General features: G+C 46.7%; 2 protein-coding genes across 2 annotated transcripts; both read right to left on the bottom strand.

Moving 5' to 3' along the window:
• Nucleotides 1-546: 546 nt before the first annotated feature.
• F4817DRAFT_351327 (uncharacterized protein) lies at nt 547-2,322 on the bottom strand. The gene has a single exon (XM_049305068.1). The coding sequence runs from the start codon at nt 2,089-2,091 to the stop codon at nt 1,117-1,119; it is 975 nt and encodes a 324-aa protein (XP_049154698.1). The 5' UTR covers nt 2,092-2,322; the 3' UTR covers nt 547-1,116.
• Nucleotides 2,323-4,341: 2,019 nt separating this feature from the next.
• On the bottom strand, nt 4,342-7,695 carry F4817DRAFT_351325 (uncharacterized protein). The gene is made up of 2 exons (XM_049305067.1): nt 7,156-7,695; nt 4,342-6,888 (listed from the first exon to the last, which is right to left on the bottom strand). Exons 1-2 carry the CDS (start codon nt 7,327-7,329, stop codon nt 4,993-4,995), a joined length of 2,070 nt encoding a protein of 689 aa, XP_049154697.1. The 5' UTR covers nt 7,330-7,695; the 3' UTR covers nt 4,342-4,992.
• Between the last annotated feature and the right edge of the window lie 5,792 nt (nt 7,696-13,487).

Raw genomic sequence — 13,487 nt, 5'->3', positions numbered from 1 at the left:
TATTCATTCTATCCGATATTATTTTGGTTTTTTACAGCGGCTATTATAGTACTCATTAAGTACTCAATGAGTACTCTATAATGATTAGCTATTTTTTATTGCTTAAGTCATTACCTATTATAATCGCTATACAGCAATTACGCTTTATATATTATGCGATACCTATACAGATAAATATACCTTATAAAAATTCGCTAAATGGTAAGGGTCCATAGGTTAAGTGAACTTTATTCCACAGGTCTACTAAACTTTTACACAGGTCAGGTCATGTCAGGTCTCTCACACAAACTGCCCCTGCACAGGTAGGGTGGGGAGTGGGGCATAGGTCGGGTCACTCAGTTCCCCATCAAGACCTTGAAATGATTTAGCTTTAGCTCTAAGGTACCTAGGTACAATACGTAGAGGTTACCTGATTACCTAAGGGTTGCCTAATTTTAATTGGCTGTCTGCTAGCTTTATCGATAAGCCCACCATAATTTTGCTATGACTCGAAAAAGCAGCCCGCCGAAATTCATTCTTGCTTTCTTTTTTTTTCCTCAAGCATCGCCCTCACCAACGCTGCGTTTCTGAGCTACAAAACAGAGAAGCCGCGCGAGCTGCTTCTCATCGGGTTTCTGTCTTCAGACCGATATTCCCCCGCTCATGAGAAATTCGGAGTATTCTTCATCACCACCTCGTCGCCCGCCTAGCTGCGGGATCGACAGGTCTGCCCGCGAGGGTCTGGCGTGATGGTTTTATTATTACACGTCTGCAATACTGGCATCAGAGACGCAGGGCCCTTCGCCCCGTGTATATCCGCAAGGAGAAGACGGGGGAGTTGTGGTTCCTATGGGAGAGCCGTTGCGGAGATTGTGTGTGAGAACACTTGAGTGCGATACGCGGCGTGGGATTGTCTGTTTCTTTCGGGGAACGGACGCCTACAATTCGATTCCGATTACTCTGGTGAGGGCGATGCTTCACTATCTTTTTCTTCAAGGTTAGTCTTGTACTAATGCTAATGCTAATGTCGCATTCCCCCAAGTTGAGGATACTGCTAACGATACGTCATATTATGATTGTGAAATAATCGCCTCAACAGAATTGAGATTAAGAAGCCTTTCAGCTATTCGTCTAGGTCTATCCTAACGTAACACTCGGGCCCTCATCATCATTACCATCCCCATATGTCTCTTGATCGGGTATTTCCTGCTCCTGATATGTTGGTTCAGCTGTGACCGGACCGTTATCTTCGCCTTCGCATGAGATCTTCATAGTCTCCCTCTTATCAAATCGATGTAGGACCTTGGCATCTGGATTTCTCGCGTCTACCAGCTTCTCCAAGTCCGACGCCTGCGTGACCAGATCTGCACAAGCAACATTACTAAACATGGACTTCCCAGCCAACAGTAGAACGCGATCTCCAGTTACCTGAATCTTCTCTAAGGCGAGGTGCCGAGGATCGTGATCAGAGGGGCTGCCCAGCGGATGAGATTGAATGAATGCCTTTGCAGCCTCTTTGGCTTGATCCAGGCATGTCTCCAGTTTCATCTTCTGAATGGTGAACTGTTCGTCATCTTGGTTTTCACCATTCTTGTACTTGCTGTTGTGTTCGGTTCTCTTCTGCCATATTCGCTGAAGGACATCATCGTTGACGTAATACTTGACCGCCTTCACTTCTGCTTCGAACTCGTTCTGAAATGCGATCCAGAATCTCTTACTCTCTTTGATCTGAAATGCCAACTGTCTGGCAGCGAGCGAGACTTTCAACTCTGCGTTAATAGCCGTGGTGGTCTCCTCTTTGGAGGTTGTTGGGGCGGGAGTGACTGGACGACTCCCTCCTGGGGCTTTACCTCCCGACCTTGATGATGACTTGAACCGCGTTATTGGTCGATCTTCGTCGGCCTTTCCATGGTGATCGTCTGAATCATTACCGTGATAGCCACATGGGTGTTGGAAGTATGTAGTTCCGTTTGGGCTATACGACTCTGATTTTGACGAATGTGGACGGGAGAACGAAAGAGGCACACTGTCTATGTGCACTCCTCCCCGTCGATTATAGGAGGACCGCCGTGACTCTCCGTCGTCAATGTCGCTTCCAGAAGGTCTTCCCATAATGCATTTAGGAACAATACCATTCACGTTGAGGAAAGTTGACGCATCTAATGAGCTTTCAAGGCGATCCTCCCGTATTTTGTAGCTTGGAGGTTTGCTAAAAGGTGCTAGCGCTAGGTCTATTATACATACGATATGATGCTTGTTATTTGTTTATACAGCACACTTATAGTTCTATTAAGCAGTTTGGATATATCTGTTCTTAACTTTACAATATCAATCTTCTTACGCAGGTGATTGTTATTTTACAATTCGATAATACGCACTTGCGTCTGAGGGGAATTGACCAATATGTGGTTTAGATTCTAACTGACTATTGACGATCTTATTCCTCTGTTACTGGTGCTTATCCGTGGAGAAATCCAGGCGTATTTCACGATCCCGATCTCCACAGTTCACAATAGCATAGTCCTGTCAAAGTCGTAGTACTTCATATACTATTCAGACTTCATCCGATTGTCAGCAGTAGAGTTATTTCTAATGTTTCGAAAATAGTGCTGCCAAGCACGGAATACGAGACAACGGTTTTGTATGACATGTCAAATGTGGGATATACGTAAGGGTACTTCATACCTAGTACTTAAGATGGTCCAAGCGCGCCCACTGGTCCATCCCGACAGTTTGGCTCGGTTGATCTCCGCGCTAACCGTATTCGGCAAGGGATTTCACCAGTTGGCGGTTTGCGGCGCTGACGGGGGGCGCGCACCTGAAACGAAACGAGGCGCGGCAAGACATGGGGCTGAGGTACACAGTAGATCCTACGGCTCTTGCGACAACCTTTGATAGGTCGGGAACTGAGGCTGAGGCTATGTTAGGTACGCTGAGGCATGAGGAATAGCCTAGCTTTTAAAAAAGGAATGGCACCGTACCTCTTAATACCTAATGTCTATGGTAGAACTTTATCGGAATATCGGCAGCGAAAAATAGTCTTGGTCTTGGTTTTGGTCTTGGTCGCGTGCTCGAGATATAATTCGCAATGTCGCATTAACTACTACTACTACTAGGTTTAGATAGTTACCTGGATATCTCGCAGTTGCGCATTACATTAGGTACCTACATATAATACGCCGCCAAGCCAAAAAAAAAAAAAAGCCTCCCTCTCACCGAAATGATTCACTCACCGACAGGAACGCCTAAACGCGCATCGTTGTTGGAACGATGCTACCCAACCGGTTCGTGACGAGGTTATTTTAGTTTCGCATCTGCGATAGGCCAGTAACAGTACCACGGCACGCTTGACCCAGGTGCTCGGGTTCGCGTCTGTCGTCTGTTTGGTCGGTATAGGCGGGGAGGGGCAAAGGGGGGTGGAGTATGTGGGAAAGGGGTGATTATAGCCTATAGGGAGTATTTGCTTGTCACCGATGTGGGAATAGTTTCTAACTACCTAGGTAGATAGATAGATAGAAACAGCGCCGTGCATTTGATGTGTGAGGTAGGTAGGTATGCAACTGCATGCGTCCTGATGTTTGTATAATATGTACATGTAACTATGCTTGATATTGTTGTGTTAGCATAGATGCCCTATAATACATTAGGTACATACACATCGGCAACACAAGCACACACACACACATTACACTTGCAGATGTTGGGCGTGAAATCATAGGCTGATTTCTAACCCAGAAAGTTGGATCTCCCGATTACTTCCCTATCATCTTGCTCCGCGCTTTTCGACTTGCTGTCTTTGATACCCAAAGTTAAGTGATAACGGCCAGCATTCTCATCGCCTTGGATGACTTTGTACAATATCAACGCCTCGCTTTATCTGCATACATACATACATACATAATACGGAATCAGGTAGGCATACAGGTATACAGGTATACAATGTGCAACAAGAACAGCTCCATAACCTGCCAGGCTGATATGTAGGTATGTGCAATGAACCGCGTCATCTGTGTAAATCTCATCTCCCCACCCCCTTTCTCACCCCTATTCAGTTTACACAAGCACCAAGCATGTCTCGACCATCACTTCTTGGCCGGGAGGAATTACGCGTATATACACAGTCAACGTCAGCGCCCAGATGCTACACCGCATCTGCGGTAGCTTTCATTACCTTTGCGTTTTCCTCTTACCATTTTCCGTCCAACTACGCATATACATCTAAGGAGTAAGTATCTGCAATGCTTACATATCTGGGCGTGTATGTATCATCCCCGCCTCGACCTACGCCAGCCTGTACTGTTAGTCACGAGCTCTGATGCTTATACATTTACTGTCACGCGTGCATATGAATATACCAGAATATTCAAAATACCACTTATTGTAGTAGTGTCTTTAAAAATTATGAAAAATCATTCCGTATGGTTCTCATACTACATTACAGAGGTATGCCCGTCTGCTGACTAGCCAACAAATTCGTTGTATCTGCCCTCTGTCTGTATGCGCTGTTGTATGTAACTCAATGCATCAAATTGCAAATTCCTATACTCGGGAGTATCATGTCGTCCCGACCAAAGCGTCAAGGGTCAAGTGTCAAATATCCGCGCCGTTTTTGGGTTGTCCTATGCCCCATGTTCCGAATGCCGATAACCAGTAAAATCCATATGCTGTTCCCTGGGCCAATAAATGCCAGAACCCGATATTAGAGGAAAAAAGAGGAGAAAATCAAAACGTCATCCAGATGCAAGAGCCAAACTTCGCTGAAAATGGGAATGTCCATCCTGAGTACTAGTAAAGAAAAAAAGAAAGAAAAAACATCAAATAACCGCCACCTCTCCAAACGCTTCCATTCATCGTAGTCGATATAAGGCGGTCTCCCTGGAAAATTCGCTTTGCCATTTTGGCTCTCTCTTTGCTCCACGCCCAGTAAGTCCTTAATTTGACTTTGCATAATCCTGATTGGCTCGTCCCTCCCGATCGATATGTCCACGCTGAACAAGACTCGTAAAGGCGTTATTAGTATGACGCCACCGCTTGCGAGATCTCCGTCTTCATGACAGAAAGTCGCTCTCGCATATCTATCAGGTCCGCCAGTTTATCCTCCGGTGGCTCCTTTAGGGCCGCAATCTCGTAGTGCAACGCCTCGTATCGCTCGTAAAATCTCGTAAACTTCTTTGCCTTTATCAAGACATCAGGCGGCACGCGCGGCTTCTTGTTCGGAGCAGACTGCTGCGAGGAATACTGGTCGGCATCCCGTTCCTTGCGCTTCTTGGTCTGGTTCATGGCGGTAGAACTGCCATTTACCGCTCCGTTCGTAGTACGCTCCCCGTTACGGACCGGGGGCTTGAGCTGGCGCGGAGGCGGCTGATGGTCTTCGAGATCAGAGGCGTTCGTCGGTGGCGAGGAAGCAAGTGGCGATGACTTAGTGGGCGACGTATTCTTGCTTCTCATCGAGATACTCGAAGATGTCACACCCACGGGAGCATTTCTTGAGCTCTGGCTTGCGTCTGACGGGCGGTGCTTCAGATTCGTGACGTTGGACAACGGCTTAGGAGGCTCCCTCGGCTTGATTCGCTTGCTAAGCGGCGCCCCTGAGCTCGAGCTGCTATCATCGTCTTCACGTGGCCGTTTCTGAGAGGTCAAGCCGGAGGGTTTCACGGGAGCGCGGGGTGCTCGAACCACGGGCTTCGCTTTCGGTGGAGCAGGCTTCTCCTTGGGCTTCTCTACCACTCTCTCCACCGGTTTCTCCACTGGCTTCTCGATTCGCCTCTCAACAGGCCTCTCGGCGGGTTTCTCGATGGGCTTTTCAATAGATTTCTCCACAGGTTTCTCGGTAGGTTTCTTGATAGGTCTTTCGATAGGCTTCAACGATGATTGGTTCGAGCTAGCTCTCGATAGTGGCCTCTCATCCCCACTGCTTTCGGAGTCGATCACTTTCTCATCCGAAAGGAATTTCCTGCCCTTTTCTTCGGCTGGCTTGGGCTTGCTGGCCGGCTTTTTCGGAGCGGGTTTCTTAGGGTTGCTTGAGAATAAGCGCTTTGTCTGCGCTTCGCGTTCGCTGACCTTCTTCGTCTTGCTTCCTAGCGGTTGCGAATTGGATCGAGCCATAGCTTCGCCCTTTGCCTTGTTATCGACATCGCTCTTATTGCCATCATCCGTCTTCTTCATGCCAACCCGAGGGGTTGGGGTTACGTTTCCTTTCGCAAGAGTTGCCTGCAGCTTACTCAAAACGATACCCTTGCCCCGCTCAGAAGGAGTAAGCAATTTCTCCCACTCGACTGCAGATGTTGGAATGCGTGACTTGTCGTATTGCCTAATGGCATTGTCGATTGCTGCGCGGCGATCGTCCTCATTGCGATAGTCGTAGTTCCATACGTCCAGTTCTTTCCAGAACACCGGTCGCAGATTGTACTTCTTCGTCGAGGAGTCAAAATTGGCGATCTTCTCTACAGTTCGCTTAAGGTCTGCTTCGGCGCCCTTCCAAATCTCTGCGAGATATTCGTATGTTCGATCTCTCGACGCTAGTTCGTGAACAAGAATACTTCTTTGGTTCTTGTTCTTCTCGAGTAGCTGCTGCGAGGCGGAAAAGGCTGGGTTCGGCGAAGAAACCCCGTTGAGCGCGGGACTCGTCGGTAGTGATCTGGTGGAAGAGTTCGATAATGCGCCCGCCATAGCGGACCTTCCAGCAGGTAGAGGCTTGGGTTTAGTGACTCGTTTAGTGTCTTTGGTTTTGGCGTTGGTGGACCTGTTCGCCAGGATACTGGCAGGTGGCTTGCTGAGAATACACATGGTGGGATTTGGTAATCGTTGTGCTTTGCTTGCCGATTCTTCTGGTTTCGTGAGATACAAGTCGTAGTTGTATGACTGCGGATTTGTTTTGACTTTCTGTTCCCCCGAACCAAAGATTAAGCTCTGTAAATAGAGAGAATTATGTTAGTTTCAATAGTTAAGGTGTTGAAATTGAGAAAGCGTTCAAGTTTGTGTAGGTATGTGCACATGTTTTTTTTTTTGCTACCTGGGGCTGGTAAAGTGCGGGAAGGTGTTGCGCTGCGCACACCTGAGGTATTCAGGTAGAGGGCATTCAAAGTAACTGATTTGATGCACCTCACGACCATTTCCGCTTATCCAAAATAAAAATGGCAAGAACTAAAACAAAACTAAGTACAGCAGCAAACTTACAGGATTACTTCCTAGGGTCAATTCAACCTCTTGCCCCCCTTGTACACATTTTATCATGTCCTCGATCACGCTATCATTCAATGTGATGCCGAAGGCTTGCAACGGGAGGTATTCGTTCGAGGTTGCCGAGCTCTCCAAGAGGAGGCCGGCATCGGGAATTGCGAGGGCTGGCATGGCGAAATAGTTCGGTATAGGTCGACGATATGAGGAAGGGGTATGGGGAAAAGAATTGAGGATATCGGTATGCCGATACTACGAGGTTAAGTATTGACAATGATGGTATGCCGTATGGTTTTTGTCGAGGAGAGACACCTGCACAAGCTCACAAGCTCTGCACCTAGCTAGACTTTAAGAGTCCAACTTGACAATGACCCGACTTCTTATGCAGCTCCGTCACATGGCTTTATAGCTAAGATTTGAAGGAAAGGCCTTCCGAGGATACGAGGTCGAATGTGTAAGAGGACGAGACCAACAAGTGAGGTATGTCGACCAAGGACCAAGGACCAAGGACCAAGAACCAAGGACCAAGAACCAAGGACCAGTACGATTAGACCAAAGAAGAGGAAGAGTATGCGTTGTATGCTGTAGTATGAGGAGGAGAGGAAGAATGGGAAGTACGAGGTTGTACGGAATAGTCTTGTCGAATCTTGGTCAAGAGGAGAAACAAGGGAAAATGAAGGCACAGATGGATGGATGGATGGGATGGGGTGGGATGGTACTAGATGATACTAGAGGTACTTAGTAGTGGAGAATGACGGGGGTATTCCCAGGAAAGTACATATGTATAGAGTAGGTACCGCGCTTGCTTAGTTCATCCCGTCCGCTCCAGCCTACAATGGGCAGTAGTACTATGGCTACTGAGTGAAAGCTAAACCTTATTAGTAGAGTCACTTATTTCCCACTCAAAGAACTTAAGGTACCAAACTTTTACACTGTGAAAGAACCTGAATCACAAACACGGAAGAGAAAGGGTAACAATAGGGGTTCATTAGAAGAAAGAATTGCCAATTCACTAGGGAATTCGTGACACAGATTCTACAGCTTGGAAAGATGACAATTTGGGCACTACCTTCTTTCAATGCCTTTCTCTGCCTTCTTCTGCCTCTTTCGTAAAAAAGATGGTAGCTGGAATAAAAACCGAACGCCGACACAGCCCGGATATTACCTAGACAAGCTATTATTGGATAAGAGCGCTGACGGCACAGTAGGGCGAACGCTATGTTACAGCAGTTAATACAAAGGCGTTGTACCCCCAATTCCATGCCTCATGTCCCATGCCCCATGTCCCATGCGTTGCCATACATAGAAGATACTTTCAATGGTACTTCCAATGGGCTTGTGTGTGAGACAGGGGTTATGGATTTGCGGATGGACAGTTGCATGCATTTTCCCTTGGGCGGAACCTCGAGTTAGTACCAAAAAGTCTACATACGCAATGTAGTTTATGTACCGGTCCAGGTGCGCCCATCTACGCCAACTTACTACATAGGCATATTGTCTCTACAGACTACGTGTGTGATTCAATGGTTGAATCGTCGAGAATAACGTAGGTGTGTAGTCTTGGTCGTATGGTCGTGTGTGGTCGTGTCCTACTATACAGTGCTTCTATTGTACGTCGATACGATACCTATATACATACATGTCGCAGCAGCGTAACTAATGTGTGTTGCTGCGAGGGAGGATCTAACAGCCGAACGAACGTGGGTACCTGTTTGGATACGATCTCGCTCTCGATTGTTCCGTCGGTTTTCTCTACTTTGATACAAGGGGTAAAAAGTCTTCCTAAAGTTGCCAAGCCTTCTACGTCTTCGCAATGCGGGAATAGATGCGAGAATAGACAAACACGATGAACAACTATTCCTTCTAACTATACTCTTATGAATCATTGGCTAAGTTTACATAGTGCTGGTGACGAAACACACAGACGTACATAGCATCTGAGGCAAAATATAGTTCAGGCGGTACCTCTCTGCCTAGGAGAACCGAGAGCTCGTTAGCTCCCCGGGGCCTAAATTACATCATCCGGCTTGGGCCTTACCATAGTTTACCATAGTTAGAAAATAGTATTGCACCGGACTGCGGCTCACAATCGTGCCACTGAATCAGAAAGACGATGATGTGGTTAACAGACAAGCCAACTCATCACGGGTATCCATCTATCTTAAGTGATATATGACAGTTTTGGAAGAAAGTTCGGTGAATGTCCTCGTCATGAAGAAGTTTTGGTTTGGGTTGATTCATACGTGCGTACGTACGTAGACATGGCATTGCGAATGGTTGCAAATGAGTCGATAGGCAAGAGACAGGCAAACTATGCATCTTGCTTAGCTGTGCTTAGTTGTCAGGTCCCAAGTTCCCAAATACGAGGCGAAATAGAACGAAATAGGACATTCTATTATCCTGTGACATTGGTGTCCTTTCTTCGTTGGAAAATTCGCCCTGTGCATATGCAATGCCTAGGGACGTTCCTGGTTTTGCTGGGTCCTGCGTGTTAGAACGTGTAGATTGCCGGATATGTAACCAAACATATCTCAAGATTTTTAACATAGACAATTCATCGCTCAAGTGCTATGAATCATATGAATCACCTACGCAGGCATTGGTATGCGTTGGTCAGCAGATGGTAAAAAAATTATCTATTCTCTACGCCTAACGACGTCTAGACTGGGCTGACTATTTTCTCTAGGGCATCAAAACAATTACTTCCGTAGTGAGACCCTGAAAAAAGCTCTGTACAAATGAACGTAGCAGATATTAAGATTTCCCTGGGAATTGGATCAATGGACCCCAAAAAGGTTCGCCGGCGTGCTGACATGCAGGCTTTCGAATCCCGATTGGGTATGATATGTCATATGAAATGTTGTTGGAGCCAATCGAGAACGAGAACAACAGCTAAAATACATTAAAAAAGGCAATATAAATTTTACTGTAGGTACATTATGCTAAGATGTATGCTGATATGTGCTGATATGTCCCAGATCTGACTGAAACAAAAAAAAAAAAAAAAAAGGAGCCTATGCTCTGCAGCACTCTTTTTCTGTTCGACGTCTCCTCGGTGGCGGCGACTGTGCGTAGGTATGTATTGCCCAATCTTGACTGTACCCGTAGCTATCCTTGAACTGGAGCCGAATAGACGGGCACGCCGTGCGTCAAGATCGTCCCATCAACAGCACTCCACGCTTCGGGGGGCCCTTTGATGGTATTGTTACTTTGAAGAATTGCGAAGCCGTAAATAGAAAGTCCGCTTAACGCTTCTAGGGGAATAATCTAGAAAGATTATACTACATGACCATACGATTTTTTTTTCGTTGCTGGCGAAGACGGTGAGAGAAGAACAGGCGGCGATGGAACCGTTTACAGAAGGTTCAAGGAAACTTTCAGGTACGACGGGGGACAGCCCGTAAGAGGTAGCTGGGTACGTATTGTTCATGTACAAAGCTGGATAGCTCTCCACAGCAAGTCCACCAATGGATTGCGCTCCGGACCGGTCGGTGGGACTTGGATGGCACATATGGCACATACATAATAGCCTACCGAATCTTCAGACCCATTACGCGCGACGGATTCTGGCGTCCCTGACAAATCTCCTCTGACTCCGGACTGGACTATTTAAACCAATGCCTTTCTCAACGTACAATGACCAATTCATCAGAACCGGATATGATAGGAGAAGGATATTCACCAATACACCAATACGCTAATATACTAATACTACTATTACAACTAATAACATCAATATATGCGAAATTCCAAGCTCAGATCTAAGACGCAAGCGAGCCATATACATATGGTATTGGGTATGGTCTTGGCTAGCTAGTACCCTTTTAATGGTCCCCGTTTTATCAATCTGGTAATGGTACATTATCGGCGAGACCAAAAAGGGATGGTTCAAGCGAACATCTACGGTAGTACACTGCATAGGTATACCATACTATGATACTATGGTATGACACTAGGAAGTCAGTCAGTTAGTCAGTCAGTCATCGTCAGCCGTAATAATGCTGAGAATTAGAGTTCTCAGCAGCGAACTCGCATCATCTCGAGCCTGAAAGCGGTCAGTGAGTAAGCACGGCAACCTGGGACTCGGATAAACCGCAAAGTTCTACGGCTTAGCCTCGCCGATTTACTTCGCAAAATCCCTAAGCTTTTTCAGAGGCTAGCTGAGAGGCGTTGCGCCCTGACATCATTCAGCTGACATGAAAGCTTGATGGAGGGGGACTCGACCATATGCGTTAGTAACTATTACTAGATATTACAGAAATTAGAAATTCTCATATTTATCTCATATTTATTTATTACAATGATCATCATGACAAGTCTATAACTCTCAACAAGATGCATGTATGTATGTACCGCACGGTGCGATAGAAGCTACGTGCTACGTGCTACGTGCTACGACCTACGGCTCTCTCTCCCTCATCTCCTCGCTAGACACCTGCTGCAGGTCATCCACGCGAGAATCTGCACGGGCAAGAAGCGCCACGAGGGGCCGACGACCGAGAGGAATTGGAAATTCCGGCTGGGTAGGTAACATGGACGTGGCGTTCTGCCCCACACATCCTTTTCTGCTGCGTACCTACAATAGACGTGACTATGTAGGACTGACCTGACTTGACTGACTGTCCTTTCAGCTGCTTTTCTTGGGCCATATGTTATACGCTATATGCTATACATTATACATACACTATACACTATACACTACGCAAGCACATCGCGGCGTCCGCGGTTGACATATATGGTTGACTAACATACATAGAGTAAAACACACACATACACATACACACGCACTACACATAATAATAGTATCTTGTATAGACTCAATCACTGCATTCCACGTTATCCAAGAGCCTTCACTTTGCTATACACATCATCCGGGGAAAGGCAACCATGTCGTCACTCGTCATCAATATGCAGATTTACAAACCATCTATCTCACGGTGCCCGTCCGAAGAGGGCTAGTTGTTGCGTTGCATCGCAACAAACATCTGCGCTGGGAGGGATGGGTAGGGATGGTAGGGGGAGGGATTTGCCTGCCAGTTCACCTACGCACACACACATCCTTGCCATACGTCCAATTCGTCTGCGTACGGGGTCCTCAGACAGGCATCTTGTTAGATTTCAAGTTCATTAACTAAGCTTTTCCGTAAGTCCCTCACCTCGTACGCGCGAGGATTAAGGGTCCGAAGCCCGAGAAATTGGGATGGATGGCTAGGCTGTCAGTCAAACTTGTCAAGGTTGGGTGCTGAGATAATTGTTGGTATGGCTTGGTATTCCCCTCGTCGTGCCCAATTCCCCCGTCAGTACATACTACATGATAAGTTAGTTGTCCTTCCGAACGCTCGGTAAACTTAGGAAACTCGGGACAGAAAACCCGTCTCTATTCGGTCGACGCTTGGCTCTTAGTCGGGTAAGAAAGCGGACCTAAGAGGTATATGCTATTACATATGTGGCTAAGTTAGCACCTATCGAAAAGTCCAGTCCATAATATCTAGATTAGCAGCTTGGGGTTTCCGGGTCTTGGGTTACTACTAGTTAGTGCAATGCATCTCCAGGACAACCTGCTCTCTTTCACGCCGAATTCGAGTTAGTTAGTCAGTGACTGTGACGAGATATAGCTTCAAAATATATTACTAGGATTTCTCGTCCTAATGCGTTATACCTAGCAAGCAAGCAAGCATTTCATCTTGACGGCATTAATTAGACAGATAAAGCTGCCCGAGCTTCCCGCCCGCGGGCCAAGCAATACACTACATTATGTACATACATACATATACCAAGCATAATACATAAAGGGATGGGATGTCACAGGTGCTACCCCCATTCGACTCTGCGGAGTGACGGGTACCTAAGTAGGTAGATTAAAAACGAGCTATCATTGGACGCATCAACGTAGGTGGAAGAAAGCGGGTTGCGGGAATGCAAGCACTCGTCGAAGATTGTCCGAATGCCCCGCCGTCACATCCTCGATCCAACCCACTAGACCCGATAACTCCAGATGGGACAACTCCAGGGCTGGCACTTATGGCACTTATGCAACTTATGGGACTATGGGATTTTCCGACTTGCGGCCATTGGTATGAACGAGTGGGTGTTGTGGGAATAAGTAACTTACATAGGTTAGGTACATATGTATGTACTAACATAGTCGACGGACCGGGTTAATAGCATTGCTCTAGCAGCCAGCCAGCCATTTGTTCAGCCATTCAGCCATTCAGCCACGCCATTGCAACTTTCTCTGTTCGCAGTTTGTTTTAGTAACCAAGTTTGTTGCGATCCGTTGGCTTGGCTTGGCTCACTCAGCTTCGAATGACGTTTGCTTTCTCTAAACCAGC

Source organism: Daldinia loculata (assembly GCF_022478755.1).
Source record: "Daldinia loculata strain CBS 113971 unplaced genomic scaffold F4817scaffold_76, whole genome shotgun sequence".
Lineage (NCBI taxonomy): Eukaryota > Fungi > Ascomycota > Sordariomycetes > Xylariales > Hypoxylaceae > Daldinia > Daldinia loculata.
The sequence above is the reverse complement of the archived record's forward strand: the minus strand, read 5'-3'. Positions and strand labels throughout refer to the sequence as shown.